General features: G+C 39.6%; 1 protein-coding gene across 1 annotated transcript; it reads right to left on the reverse strand.

Annotated features, from left to right (window-relative positions):
- Positions 1-454: 454 nt before the first annotated feature.
- Positions 455-1,480, reverse strand: LOC113899423 (olfactory receptor 11G2-like). Its single transcript, XM_027552784.1, has one exon. It carries the CDS (start codon positions 1,388-1,390, stop codon positions 455-457), a length of 936 nt encoding a protein of 311 aa, XP_027408585.1. The 5' UTR covers positions 1,391-1,480.
- Positions 1,481-15,725: the final 14,245 nt, after the last annotated feature.

The raw sequence follows: 15,725 nt of genomic DNA on the forward strand, positions 1-15,725 counted from the left end.
TGCAGCTGAGATCTCAGAAAGGTCATATTCCCGAGTAAGAGTCACATCCCAGAAATAAGAGCAAAAGTGGGTTAGGTTATTTTTACAACATGAATCCTTAAATGGGATCAAACTGATCTGTTTTTACTCTATCTGCTACTTGAGGGAAATTTAACCTTTGTTGCATTACTATATCCATTGTCTTTACAATGTCAAAAATATAATGTGCAGCATTCAATTAAAAATATGGAAGCATATGAAGAAACAGGACAAATGATCAGGAACCAAGAGAAGAAAAAATCAACAGACAACATGCTCACAAGATACTGAAATTTTGGTCAATACTCTAATGAAAAATTTTCTGAATAATGTTTTTAAGCTGAAAATAAGTTAAATAGAATATTTATAAAAGTTTGCAAATTAGTAAATAAAAATTTGGGCTCTACTTGCTAAAGAGTCTTTTTGGTTAATAATTTTATAGTCTCAGAAATTTCTTCAGGGCCTTTTTCATATCTTTGTTCCTAAGACTATAGATTATTGGATTAAGAAGTGGGGTAACAACAGAATAAAACAGAGTCACAGTCATCTGCATTCTAGCACCATGCTCAGATGCTGGGCTCCCATACATGACCACTACTGAACCATAGAACAGTGAAACCACAGTCAGATGAGACCCGCAGGTGGAGAAAGCCTTCCTTCGTCCAGCTGCTGAAGGAACTTTCAATACAGCTTTTATGACCAAAGCATAGGACCCCATGATGAAGAGAAAAAGAATGATGAGGGGAATAGGACATAGAGTGGAGAAGACAAGCTCCATCACAGGAGCTTTTTTGCAGGTGAGTGCTAGAAGAGGACCTGGGTCACACAGGAAATGGTCAATGATCCCAGATCCACAGACAGACATTTGGGAGATGATGATGACGGGAATCAAAAACCAGAGAAAACCAAGTACCCAGCAGCTGATCACAAAATTGGTGCAGAGACGTCCAGTCATGATGGTGGGGTAGTGTAGAGGTCGGCAGATGGCAAGGTATCGATCAAATGCCATAATAGCCAAGAAAAAGCTTTCTGTAGAACCCGAGGAGAAGAAAAAGTAGAACTGGAGAAGGCACCCAGAGAAGGAGATGAGCTTGTCGTCAGAGAGGAAGTTGGCCAACATGTTGGGGACAGTGGAGGTGACATACCAGATCTCCAGGAAGGAGAAGTTGGCGAGCAGGATGTACATGGGGGTGTGGAGTCTCTGATCCCAGCGCACAGCACAGATGATAGAACCGTTGCCCATGAGGGTCAGGAGGTAGAGAGCAGAGAAGAGCACAAAGAGGAGAATCTGCCCCTCCCTGGGGCAAGGGAAGCCCAGGAGGATGAAGCCAGTGATGGTGCTGGAGGTGTTGGGGGTGTTGGAGATTTTCATGGATCTGGGAGCTGTGAAAGAACCAGCAAATATCAAATGAGTTTGTATAGAGACATGAAGACTCAGATTTATACTTAAATCATCTTGGGAAAGATATAAGGACTTGCATGCCTGAGTGCTAAGTCACTTTAGTCATATCCAACTCTTTGCAACCCTAGGAACTGTAGCCCACCAGGTTCCTCTGTCCACAGAATTCTCTAGGCAAGAATACTAGGATGGGTTGCCATGCTGTCCTCCAGGTGATCTTCCCAACCCAGGGATCGAACCCACATCTTTTATGTCTCCTGCATTGACCGGCAGGTTCTTTACCACTAATGCCACTTGGGAAGCCCATAAGGACTTATATATCAATAATTTTTTTCTTGAAAGATGAAATATTGGCCTGGGTTTCTTTATTCTCATTTATATTTTCATCCTGGATTCCAGAAAATTTCTGGTCAGAATAGATAAACCCTTCTAGCAAAGTGTTGTAGTGGTATTTGAAGATTATATAGACTTGATAGAGAATATACATATAAGTGTATTACCTTTAGGGCTTCCCAGGTGGCGCTATGGTAAAGAACCCATCTGCCCATGCAGGAGACATAAGAGACAAAGGCTCAATCCTAGGGTCAGGAAGATCCCCTGGTGGAGGGCATGGCAATCCACTCCAGTATTCTTGCCTGGAGAATCTTCATGGATAGAGAAGCCTGGTAGGCTACAGTCCATAGGGTCACAAAGAGTCAGACACGACTGAAGTGACTTAGCATGCATGCATATAACTATTACATTTAATAGAGTCTATCTATCAATCTATCTACCAACCAACCTACTGGTCTATTGTCACAAAAATGGAATGAATTTATTCCACTTTTCAAAGAGGTGACATCATTGCATTTGTGCCCATGAACAGTATGAAAAGGCAAAATGATAGGATACTGAAAGAGAAACTCCCCAGGTCAGTAGGTGCCCAATATGCTACTGGAGATCAGTGGAGAAATAACTCTAGAAAGAATGAAGGGATGGAGCCAAAGCAAAAACAATACCCAGCTGTGGATGTGACTGGTGACAGAAGCAAGGTCTGATGCTATAAAGAGCAATATTGCATAGGAATCTGGAATGTCAGGTCCATGAATCAAGGCAAATTGGAAGTGGTCAAACAAGAGATGGCAAGAGTGAATGTCGACATTCTAGGAATCAGCGAACTGAAATGGACTGGAATGGGTGAATTTAACTCAGATGACCATTATATCTACTACTGTGGGCAGGAATCCCTCAGAAGAAATGGAGTAGCCATCATAGTCAACAAAAGAGTCCTAAATGCAGTACTTGGATGCAATCTCAAAAACGACAGAATGATCTCTGTTCATTTCCAAGGCAAACCATTCAATATCACAGTAATCCAAGTCTATGCCCCAACCAGTAACGCTGAAGAAGCTGAAGTTGAACAGTTTTATGAAGACCTACAAGACCTTTAAAACCAACACACAAAAAAGATGTCCTTTTCATTATAGGGGACTGGAACGCAAAAGTAGGAAGTCAAGAAACACCTGAAGTAACAGGCAAATTTGGCCTTGGAATACGGAATGAAGCAGGGCAAAGACTAATAGAGTTTTGCCAAGAAAATGCACTGGTCATAACAAACACCCTCTTCCAACAACACAAGAGAAGACTGTATACATGGACATCACCAGATGGTCAACACCGAAATCAGATTGATTATATTCTTTGCAGTCAAAGATGGAGAAGCTCTATACAGTCAGCAAAAACAAGACCAGGAGCTGACTGTGGCTCAGACCATGAACTCCTTATTGCCAAATTCAGACTGAAATTGAAGAAAGTAGGGAAAACAACTAGACCATTCAGGTATGACCTAAATCAAATCCCTTATGATTATACAGTGGAAGTGAGAAATAGATTTAAGGGCCTAGATCTGATAGACAGAGTGCCTGATGAGCTATGGAATGAGGTTCGTGACATTGTACAGGAGACAGGGATCAAGACCATCCCCATGGAAAAGAAATGCAAAAAAGCAAAATGGCTGTCTGGGGACGCCTTACAAATAGCTGTGAAGAGAAGCGAAAAGCAAAGGAGAAAAGGAAAGATATAAACATCTGAATGCAGAGTTCCAAAGAATAGCAAGAAGAGATAAGAAAGCCTTCTTCAGCGATCAATGCAAAGAAATAGAGGAAAACAACAGAATGGGAAAGGCTAGAGATCTCTTCAAGAAAATCAGAGATACCAAAGGAACATTTCATGCAAAGATAGGCTCGATAAAGGACAGAAATGTTATGGACCTAACAGAAGCAGAAGATATTAAGAAGAGATGGCAAGAATACACAGAAGAACTGTACAAAAAAGATCTTCACAACCCAGATAATCATGATGGTGTTATCACTGACCTAGAGCCAAACATCCTGGAATGTGAAGTCAAGTGTGCCTTAGAAAGCATCACTACGAACAAAGCTAGTGGAGGTGATGGAATTCCAGTTGAGCTATTTGAAATCCTGAAAGATGATGCTGTGAAAGTGCTGAACTCAATATGCCAGCAAATTTGGAAAACTCAGCAGTGGCCACAGGACTGGAAAAGGTCAGTTTCATTCCAATCCCAAAGAAAGGCAATGCCAAAGAATGCTCAAACTACTGCACAATTGCACTCATCTCACATGCTAGTAAAGTAATGCTTAAAATTCTCCAAGCCAGGCTTCAGCAGTATGTGAACCATGAAATTCCTGATGTTCAAGCTGGTTTTAGAAAAGGCAGAGGAACCAGAGATCAAATTGCCAACATCCGCTGGATCATGAAAAAAGCAAAAGAGTTCCAGAAAAACATCTATTTCTGCTTTATTGACTATGCCAAAGCCTTTGACTGTGTGGATCACAATAAACTGTGGAAAATTCTGAAAGAGATGGGAATACCAGACCACCTGACCTGCTTCTTGAGAAATTTGTATGCAGGTCAGGAAGCAACAGTTAGAACTGGACATGGAACAACAAACTGGTTCCAAATAGGAAAAGGAGTATGTCAAGGCTGTATATTCTCACCCTACTTATTTAACTTACATGCAGAGTACATCATGAGAAATGCTGGACTGGAAGAAACACAAGCTGGAATCAAGATTGCCGGGAGAAATATCAATAACCTCAGATATGCAGATGACACCACCCTTATGGCAGAAAGTGAAGAGGAACTAAAAAGCCTCTTGATGAAGGTGAAAGTGGAGAATGAAGAAGTTGGCTTAAAGCTCAACATTCAGAAAACGAAGATCATGGTATCTGGTCCTATCACTTCATGGGAAATAGATGGGGAAACAGTGGAAACAGTGTCAGACTTTATTTTTTTGGGCTCCAAAATCACTGCAGATGGTGACTGCAGCCATGAAATTAAAAGACGCTTACTCCTTGGAAGGAAATTTATGACCAACCTAGATAGCATATTCAAAAGCAGAGACATTACTTTGCCAACAATGGTCTGTCTAGTCAAGGCTATGGTTTTTCCTGTGGTCATGTATGGATGTGAGAGTTGGACTGTGAAGAAAGCTGAGTGCCGAAGAATTGATGCTTTTGAACTGTGGTGTTGGAGAAGACTCTTGAGAGTCCCTTGGACTGCAAGGAGATCCAACCAGTCCATTCTGAAGGAGATCAGCTCTGGGATTTCTTTGGAAGGACTGATGCCAAAGCTGAAACTCCAGTACTTTGGCCACCTCATGCGAAGAGTTGACTCATTGGAAAAGACTCTGATGCTGGGAGGGATTGGGGGCAGGAGGAGAAGGGGATGACAGAGGATGAGATGGCTGGATGGCATCACTGACTCGATGGACATGAGTTTGAGTGAACTCTGGGAGTTGGTGATGGACAGGGAGACCTGGTGTGCTGTGATTCATGGGGTCGCAAAGAGTCGGACATGACTGAGCGACTGATCTGATCTGATCTGATGTTGCACATTTATACATTATCTTACAGGGTTCTGATTGATATCAAGATCAATGTGCAAGATTATTTAACAAAAGTATTCTCATTTAGAACAACAGAAAAAGACATGTTGCAGATATGCAAACTTTAAAAGCTACTCCTCCTTGAGATGCTCCAAGTAGTTACTGGACAGACCTATGTTGCCATGTAACATAAATTAATGGAACTTTTTGAATTACTTTTTCATGTGACTTTTGAAGCAGCCTTTATTTCAAACTAAATGATTTAAATTATTAATTTCATAATGTTTTACACTAATCATCTGTAATCATCAGATAACAATCGTCAGATCAACTAGGGGAAATTAGCCTTGATTTCTATTGTGTTAAAAAGGCAATTCTAGTCATTCACAGTGGACAAGTGTGTAAGAATTATTAACAGAGCATGTAAAACAGGTCTATACTTACCTGGAACAGAGATATGAAAATTTCCAAGCTACAGTTATTGATATATTTCTATCCCAATGATATGAGCTATGAATATTACTGATAACAGGGAATTCTAAATATTCAAAGAGCAGTGGATTTGTAAGGATTCAAAACTAAAATTTTGCTTATCCTCCAGTAACTACTTGGAGCATCTCAAGGCAGAGTAGCTTTTAAAGTTTGCATATCTGCAACATGTCTTTTTCTCTTGTTCTAAGTGAGAATACTTTTGTTAAATAATCTTGCACATTGATCTTGAAATCAATCAGAACCCTGTAAGATAATGTACAAATGTGCAATATAAAGAAAATCTATGTTCCCTACCCCTTGTTCTATTGTAAATCCATATTTTGCATTTTGAAGTTTGACACAGGGACTCAGGAAGTCTAATAATTTCCTACCAGAAATATTCAATTTCTGAGAAACCTCCAGGATCAGGAGCAAAAGGTGGTGGCAGCAAGGTGTCATCCCTTCTCATGTAAAGGTGTGGCTGCTTACATGATGTGTTGGAGGAGGAATACAATTGTGTTGGTTGGAGGCAGGGGAACAAGGCTGTGGCAGAGATTATAATAGAATACATATTCTTTAAAAACCCTTTCTGGGTCATTTTAAACAGGATTCCCTGATTCCTATCATATGAGGGATGCTTGAGGCCAATAAAATTCTTGCAGATCTGCCAGATTGTCTTTTAGAGCATATAACTGGACTAGAATGATTTAATGGACTTTATTTGGTGAGGGGGAGAGTGTGTAGGTTCTGGTACCTATACCATGCAATTCCATTTACTATCTTTTTCTCTTCGGCTTTTAAAATCATTTTTCTAGGGGTCCAGTAAATTTCTGAGACCACACATTTATTTTTTTATAAAGGAGAGTTGAAGGAAGACAGCAAAAGAGTATAATATCTGAGTGACTTTTAAGTCACTCTGTACCAGTTTCACTCATGATCAATGACAGTAATCATTTACCCTTTTTTTGCTTCTTACCCTGGCTTTTGTAGTGTATTTACAAAGTTATATTAGTCTCATGAGCCCATTGATTAGTAAAGAATAAAATTAGGGACGCAAAGGAGTAATTCTGCTATGTGAAAAGGTCCTTAATGAGTTCTAAGTATTTTAGAATCTAAAGATAAATCTAGATTTGCCAGCTGGGATTAATCCTAACTTTGCCAGAATCCTTTGCTCCACATTAACACTGCAGGCTGATGCTCATTATGAAATGTCCTAACAAAGTCTGTGTCTGTGCAAAAAAAGAGCATGTCTATAATTCTTGTACCGATTCAGAGGAAAGTATTATGATCAATTAAAAACAATTGTTAAGTATTTTTGACCAAGTTTGTTTTGCTGGTATTCCTGAAATTTCATTTTAGGAGTAAGCATCTGCTCAACAATCATATAATTGACCTCTTCAATTGAATGCTGAATAACTTTTTTGGTGACATTTATGTCAGTGTAGTTTTTCTCCTTTATGTAACCCTCACATTGATTCCATCAGAAATCATTGTTAGTTTTTCTCGTGTCTAACACTCTCTTATTTAAGCTATCATCTTTCCTTCCCTGAATCACTGTGATACTGTTCTCACTGGCTCCTGCCTCTAGATAGTGTGTTATCCCTGTCATGGCCAGAGTGCTCTTTAAAAAAGAAAGTCAGATCAGTCCCTTTTCTTGTGCACATACTTCAGTTAGCTTCCCAATGCACTGAAAATAAAATCTTCAAACCACACTATTAGATGACCCCTTGTAACATCTCCAACCTCATCTCACGACTGTATTAATCAATCATATACATACTGTATCTCTGAAACACATACATACACACACAGAAACACACATTCTGTTTTGCAAAGGACTCTGAAGTTTGAATTTAATATAACTCTGATGTGTAATATTGGCACAGTTTCTAACAGAAAGTTAGTCTTCTACTGATTTTTTAACTTAAATTCAAAATATAAGAATTCTTAGCTCACTTTCTATACAAGAATGGGCAGCAGGCCAGATCTGGACCATTGGCCATCATTTGCTGACTCCTGTTCCATGCATTTTTAAGGATAGGAAAGCAACGATCATCACTATACTGTGGAGCAATAGAAGCTCCTTGGTCCAGCAAGAATCTTACTAGATAGAAAGGGAGGAGACCACTAGAGGCAGCTAAAATCAGCCTAGTCTTCTCAGGTAGCACCTTTGGGCCAGCTTTAGCTTAATTAAAAAGATGAGCTTCCAAAGCCATTTGCCTCTTTCTCTCTCTGTCTCTACACACACACACACACACACACACACACACACACACACACACACACACACACTCATGCATACACAGCTTCCCTCTTCCCCACAGTACTTCAGTAATATAACACTGGCCTTCTTTCAGTTTCTAGAAATAGCCAAGCACTTTTCTGACCCAGGGTCCTTGTTTTTGTTGTCCTCAATGGTCATTCTTATTTCCTAGTTCTCAGCACAATATGAGGAGGATAGGATATATTTGTAATTTTTTTTGAAAGAAATGATTGTTCTCACTGTTACCAACATAGAGAATATAGATAGATAATATGGAGATATCTACCAATTACTTTCTTTGAGCTTCAAAGAGCCAGTGAGATGAAGTTTTAGGAAATAAATTATATAAGAAACGGCTCCAAATGATAGGAGACTATGAGAGTATTGCCCAGACATGAGAGGAATCCATTCAAAGGAAGTAATGGGAGCTAAGGTTCTGTGTGGAACAACATGTCCCACCCTAGTTGGCTTACTCTGTATTGCTAGAGATAATAATGGTCTCCAGCTGTAGATGTTAAAATAGGAGATAGGGAGGGTAGGATGGAAATTCCAGGTTTAGCATCATGACAGAGTTGTTTAGTGGCTCTAGTGGAGTCTTCTACTGTCTATAAACTTTGGTTTCTTTATGTGAAAAGGGAGTAGGGTTATATAATTTTGAATAACCTTTCATTATAACATGCTTACTCCTACTCCAAGTATACTACAAGTACACATGATATGAAGGTTTTATAGATCTAGAGGTGATACTTTATTTACATTTATGTCTCAGATGAGAAAATCCATTAGTTTGTCACGTTTACATGAGGCAAAAATATCCAGGTGATTCCCTCTAGGGCAATTCTACTTTGAGAGTCTGACAAAGCTGCCCTAGAAAATAAGAAAAGTGTGAAAAGATGATTCTCTGTGTTTCATCACCATTTCATGCTCAACATAACTATAAATTGTCACTGGGTGAAAAAAGATATTTTGAATAAAACATATCATTTGTTACTCACCTTTTATTATTTCACTCCTTTGTACAGAAGAGCTGTGGTGTTCATCTGACACAAGGGGAAGCTGGAGCTGTCCAGAGAGGCAGGACAGTTCCCCTGAATTAGCTGCAGAAAGTTCTGTGGCAGAGGGAGTGGGAATATGCATACAGTGGTGTCAAAGTTGTGTTATGTATGCAGGATGTTTGGACTGAGTTTATTACCAAAGCCAAGCAAGATAAACTACTCCCTGACCTCCATGCTATCTTGGAAAGGTTGGGTTAAACCCAATCTAGATTCGCCAGATTCTCAGATGTAATGTATAAGATGAAGGAAAGATATTTCTCTGAAATTTTGCTTTTCCCCCAGGGCTAGGCCACAAAGGCACAATGGGGTAGAAACATCATGTCCTGCTCTCACAATAGCACATCCATCTGCTTCATTTGGTTTGGTCAGGAGATGTCACAGCTGTCCCATTTCTGCAATGCTTTTGAAAACAAGAAAAACTCTCATTTCTGAGAAGTGGTAGGCAGTTAAAGCATAAAAGGATTTGGAGTAAGGAGTTGAGGGTATGATATACAACATACAGACTATTTCTAGTTCTTCCAACTGTAAAATGGGTACAGCAGAACTTTCACCAAAGTACTGAGGACTCTGGATGATAAAACATGTGGAACCTTGGCTAGGGCCTGACACACTGCAATGCATAGGAATTTTAGCTGTGTAATATACAGGTGAAGCGAAGTAAAAGGAAGCCTTACTTAGAGGATAGTAGTTTTCTCATTCTTTTATATTTATTTCTCCTCTAAGCATTATATCATCTCCTTTCTTGAACAAGAGGACTATCCAGACCTCAAGTTTCTCCTAGTGTCTGGTCTTCCTGGAGAGGAGAGTTGGTCTTCTCTACAGAAACCATCAAGGGGTGAAGGAGTAGAAACTGGGTGAAGGTCTTTCTGTGGCTTGCTGAAGGTTGTGAAAATTATAAGCAGAGACTCCAAGAGTGAGAATTCATGAGGATCTATTTACCACTTCCAGAAGGATCTCTGTGTTAGGAGACTGTTCTTACTAGTTATTCCCTTCCTCTGGGACCTGTCTTCTCAGGAGACTGTGGTCCTTCTACCTATGTCTCCCAGTAGAGTAGAAAACATTACTTTTTCCAGCCCCAAACTTGTCAGTGATGGCGTGAGAATTCATCAGTCTTTTGCCAATATGAGCCAACTCAGAGTGCCGTTCAAGGGGAAGTCTATTAAAAAAACAGTGTGGTGGCTGTTACGTGGAAGATGTTCCTGGGCCTCTAGTGAGTGCTGTCAATTATGGGTTTGGGGAACAAAGTCTTCTCTGATTCTCCTGAAGGAAGAGATGGGTTGGAGGTATGATGTGACCTCAGCCATAGAGGGCTGTGCAGTTACTCCAGGAATCAATCCCCTTCCAGGACCTCCCTGTTTGTTTTATAGATCTACCCTTTCTCATTTGTGGTTGAGCCCTGTGAGTCTCAAGCAGGTGTCTCAAGCAGGTGTCTTGATGGTTAGCTCAGGTCCAAGAGAAGCCAGAACAGAACATTCCTTAGCTCTACTGAGGGTTGCATCAGGGAGTTGGATCTAAAGCTTCCTCATCTTGACAGAGGTACAGGTGTTTTAGCACAACCCATTTCTTGTCCCTCTGTCCCATTTGTGAAGGAGTTTCAGGTCAATGACTTATCAGGTCGTTTAACTTCCTTGTTTGAACTGCTTTGATGTTTCCCTCTGTTTACAACATGAGATTTGAAATTGGCAAACAAGGACCATTGCAATTCAGCTGTAACTATTGTTACTCTTGTTGTTAAAGTTAATATATATATATATATTTATAACTTTTTATTATATTGAAGTATAACCGATTAAAAGTGTTGTGATAGTTTCAGACGCGTAGCAAGGGAATCAAGCTATACATATACCCGTATCCATTCTTCCCCAAAGTCCCTTCCTATCCAGGCTGCCACATAATATTGAGCAGAGTTCCCTGTGCTAAACAGTAGGTCCATATTTTATATTTTTCATTTTTTCCCCACTATTTCTTGCAGAAGTCCTTGTGTCACAGTCAGATTAGACTGTTTAGACACACAGTGGAATATCATATATTTCGGTGGGGTGAGTAATTTTACCCTCTGAAAAGTAGACAAGAACACTGTGAATTGATGACTACCAATGGGAGAGTTAAGCCCTGTGGAGTGAGGATCCCAGGAGATTAACTTAATCATGCAGAAGGGAGATAACTTATGAAGTGTTCTCTTTGCTTGCTTGCTTTCTTGCTTTCTTTTTCTCTTTTTTGGTAGCCTCTCCTGTCATGTTTCCCCCAGCTCAAAATATTTTCTCATAGCATTTCTGAAGGTGGTATTAGTACACTGTAACAGAGCTCATCGGTTGCTGGCCCTATTCCCTTTGTATTTTTTCCTCCTTTCCACTTGAGTGCAACTGCAAGCTTCTACATTAGTTTTCCTGAGAGTTTTTTTCATAACTGGGAAACCTGCTTTAGCTGCTCATTTTTCGTTCTTTCAGCCTGGAAGTTAATAACCTCCACACTTTCTGAAAGACAAATTGGAATTGGAGTATCAGTATCCCAGCTCCTTTGGCAAAATATTGGGATAAGTCTGGAATGTCTAATTGCCTACCTTGGGATCCTCCAGAGGGATTAACTGCATTTACGTCCAATGGGAGTTGGTTTGACTATTTACCCTTTGTCCGAAGACTTCTCTTCCTTATTTGACTTTTCTCTATCAGTCTTCCCTTCATTACCTTAATGAACTCTGCATTGGAATCTTTGTCTCAGGATTTATTTTTGGGGACACCAATAAAGACATAGGGGCTAGTATATTTGGTCTAGCCACCATTTGTGACACTTTTTAGATAATCAAGTTTGTATCCAGTTTCAAACAAATTTAAATATTCTTCCATTAAGCTTTTTAACAACTTAAATATTGGTATTGTCAGGTGGGTGCTGTTCATTATAATGGTTCCTTTAAGAGTACTATCATCAAACAGATTAATTATAAAAAATGTTTAACTCAGTCACAAAAAGGAATGATGTACCTAAATATGCTACAACTTGGGCTACTTTGGGAACTTTATGCTTAGTAAAAGAAGGCAGTCACAAGAAGTCACATATTGTATAATTCCTTCATATGGGCTGTCCAGACTAGGCAAACCCATAGAGACAGGGAGCAGGTTAGTGGCTGCCAGGTAATGTGGCGGGGTGAGGAGGGGGGAGTGACTTATTGTAACGGATATGAGGTGTTATTCTGGGGTGATGAACAAGCTTTGAAATTACAGAAGAGTGGTGGCTGCACCACACTGTGAATGCACTAAATACCACTAAAATTTTTAAGCCCTAATCTTTTAAGATGGCTGATTGTATGCTATATGAATTTTGCCTCAATTAAAAAATTAAATCCTTAAATTTAATCTAAAAAAAAAAAAAGTACTATCATCAAAACACCACCTATCTGCAGTCAGGCCTTTTTACTGTGGAAGATGGAGCATGATTGTAGATTTTCCAGGTAAAGGAATAATGGATTCATGTTACAGGTCACTGATTTTTTTCTCTTAATTGGTTATTAGTAATAAGCTTTCTTATAAGAGAAGTTTCAAAAGATAATATTCCACTGAGGACACCGCTTGATTAACATGCCACTTGTGAGCATAATGCTGTTGCCTCTTCTCTTAGAGAGCCCAGAAGATTGCTGTATGACTCAGTGGCGGATGTCTGAAGTATAGATCCATTTTCTTGTAGAGCATGTGCAGTAGAGATTACTTCATTCTGTAGCCAAGCCAACTGGTTTCTGATAAGCTTTCAAGTCACGTTGTTACAGACCATTTACTAGAACATCTGTACCACTGGTTAATTCAATACTATAAACAATTACAGAATGATACCACTACTTTTTTTCATACTCCTGTCTGGTGTCAGGTTACCCATCATCATTTTCTGGTTTTAAATCGCATTATGGTAGGACAGAGGAGCCTGGCAGGCTATAGTCCATGGGGTTGCAAAGAGTTGGACACTACTGAGCACACACACATTGTTGATTTGAGTAAATCTTTTCCTCGTTTTCTTCATTTTCTTTCCTCCTTTCTCCTTCCCTTTCCCTTTCTCTGTTTCTCTCCTTCCCCTGTCTTGTTCTCTTCCTCCCTCCCTGTCCTTCTTTCTCTTTGTCCTCACTGCCTCACTTTCTCCCCTCTTTTCGTGCCTTCTTCCACGCTCCATGGGCTTCCCTTGTGGCTCAACTGGTAAGGAATCTGCCTGCAATGTGGGAGACCTGGGTTCAATCCCTGGATTGGGAAGATCCCCTGGAGAAGGGAAAGGCTACCCACTCCAGTATTCTGGCCTGGAGAATTTCATGAACTATATGGTCCATGATGTGGCAAAGAGTTGGACACGACTGAGAGACTTTCACTTTCCATGCTGTGTGCTTAGTTGTTCAGTGCCCTAATCTTTGTGACCCCATAGGCTGAGGCCCCCAGGATCCTCTGTCCATGGGGATTCTCCAAGCCACAATACTGGGGTGGGTTGCCATGCCCTCCTCCAGGGGATCCTCCCAATCCAGAGATCGAACACAGGTCTCCCTCATTGCAGGCAGGTTCTTTACTGTCTGAGCCACCAGGGAAGCCCAAGAATACTGAAGTGGGTAGCTTATCCCTTCTGCAGGGGATCTTCCTGATCCAGGAATGGAAGCGGGGTCTTCTGCATTGCAGGTGGATTCTTTACCAGCTGAGCTACCAGGGAAGCCCTCCTTCTTCCAGACATACATACATAATATATATTTATACATATTTTCTTCATGCATACATCTGTTGATGGACATTTAAGTTGTTTTCATATCTTAGCTATTGAGAATAGAGCTGCAATGAACATGGTAGTGCAGATGTCTCTTCAAGGTGTGATTTCAGTTGCTTTGGATAAGTAGTCAGAAGAGGGGTTCTTGGGTCATATGGTACTTGTGGTTTTAATTCTTTGAGGAAGCTTTGGATTGTCTGTTGATAGCCCTATCTTTCGTTTATCACTTTATCTCCATCCAGTGATTAAAAGAAAGTTAATTTATAAATAAACTTAATAAGTAAATAAGCTTAATGAGTAAATGCACTTAATAAATAAAACACTTCCTCTTTAGATTTGTTGAACTGTGAGTTAAAGACTGCCCATAAACCCCTCTGGTGTAACTTCTCCATTCCCTGCCTAAGCAAAAATATAGAATAATCTTGATAAAAATAAATGCAAATTGGTTAGGATTTAACAGTAATTAGAACAGCTTGTGGATTTTAGAAATGTTAGATTCAATTTTACCTTTTACATAGAGGAGACTGAGGCTCAGAGGATTTTAATCATTTTTTGCAGTGCACAGCTAGTAAATGACAAAACTAGAATTCAAACCTAGGTCATGGGTGTTTGGGTCCATTGCTCTTTGAGCCTATGTCAATGAGTTGTTGGGGCAATGATTGCATTCTTGTGTGTTGCCTGCACAGTTCACAACATATTTATCAATATTCAATCCAACACTCTGTCCTTCTCTGGCTTCTTTTCTCACTTCTGCTTCATTTTCCTACACACAACTGAATGGTACTGGCTCTCTCTTTCTCTGCTAATGACTCGTACCTGAACGTCTGCTGCACTATCCCAGCATGGGTGGCTCTGTGTATTCCAGTGTTCTTGTGTTTGCTCATTCATGTCCTTATGTGCTTAATTCTCAGTTCTCCCTAACATTATTTATCACTTTCTTTGTGACGTGGACCCACTGATGCCCTGTCCTGTACCCTCATTCCAGTCATAAATTACATATTTCATTCCTTGAGTTCTACATCTAGGAGTTCATTTAAAATGCAGACAATAATCACATCATGATATTGGTTTATTCTGTAGTGAAATCAATCTCAAACCCTGTAATCTCTAACCTACTCAACAATAATCTGGATCTTACAGATCTTTGTGGAATGAGAATTAATCAGAGCTCATGAATTGCCTTTGGATAGCCCTGTAGTTAACACCACCTTTTTCTGGTGTATGGGATTATAAGCTCTTTTGACAATCCAAATTGATTAATTTTTATTCTTTATAAATCTCTAGCTATTAGTACAAGGAAAAAATGTTCAGTATGTGTAATAAAATTTTAGTAAAGATACTATGAGCACAAAATGAAATAGTAGAGAAAAATATTTGCAACACAATTGACAGATAAATTGTTAATATCTAAAATAAATTAAAAAAATTTTCTTGAGCAAAATATGAAAAATTAAAAATGGATAAGGATGCTAACAAGCAAAAAGTAGAGAAAATCCACTGGCCAATGTCATAAGGAAAAAAATGCTCAACTATCACTAGTAAAAGAAGTGGACTGTCTCTTTTAACCCACCAAACTGGCAAAATTTAAAGTAATTGTGTTAGCTCCTAAGGGTGAATGGGTACTTATACTAATAGTGGAAACGTGATTGTGCATAGCCTTGAGTGAAAGCAATCTAACAATATCTAAATATTAAGTGTACTGATCTTTGATCCAAAAATATCAATACATTCCTAGAACTCTATCTTATAAAAATAAAGGTATAAGTAGTTTAGAATAAGGGCTTCCCTGGTGGTTCAGATGGTAAAGAACCTGCGTGCAATGTGGCAGATCTGGGTTGGATCCCTGGATTGGGAAAATCGTCTGGAGGAGGGCATGGCGACCCACTCCAGTATTCTTGCCTGGAGAATCCC

The sequence above is a fragment of the Bos indicus x Bos taurus genome, chromosome 10 (assembly GCF_003369695.1).
Source record: "Bos indicus x Bos taurus breed Angus x Brahman F1 hybrid chromosome 10, Bos_hybrid_MaternalHap_v2.0, whole genome shotgun sequence".
Lineage (NCBI taxonomy): Eukaryota > Metazoa > Chordata > Mammalia > Artiodactyla > Bovidae > Bos > Bos indicus x Bos taurus.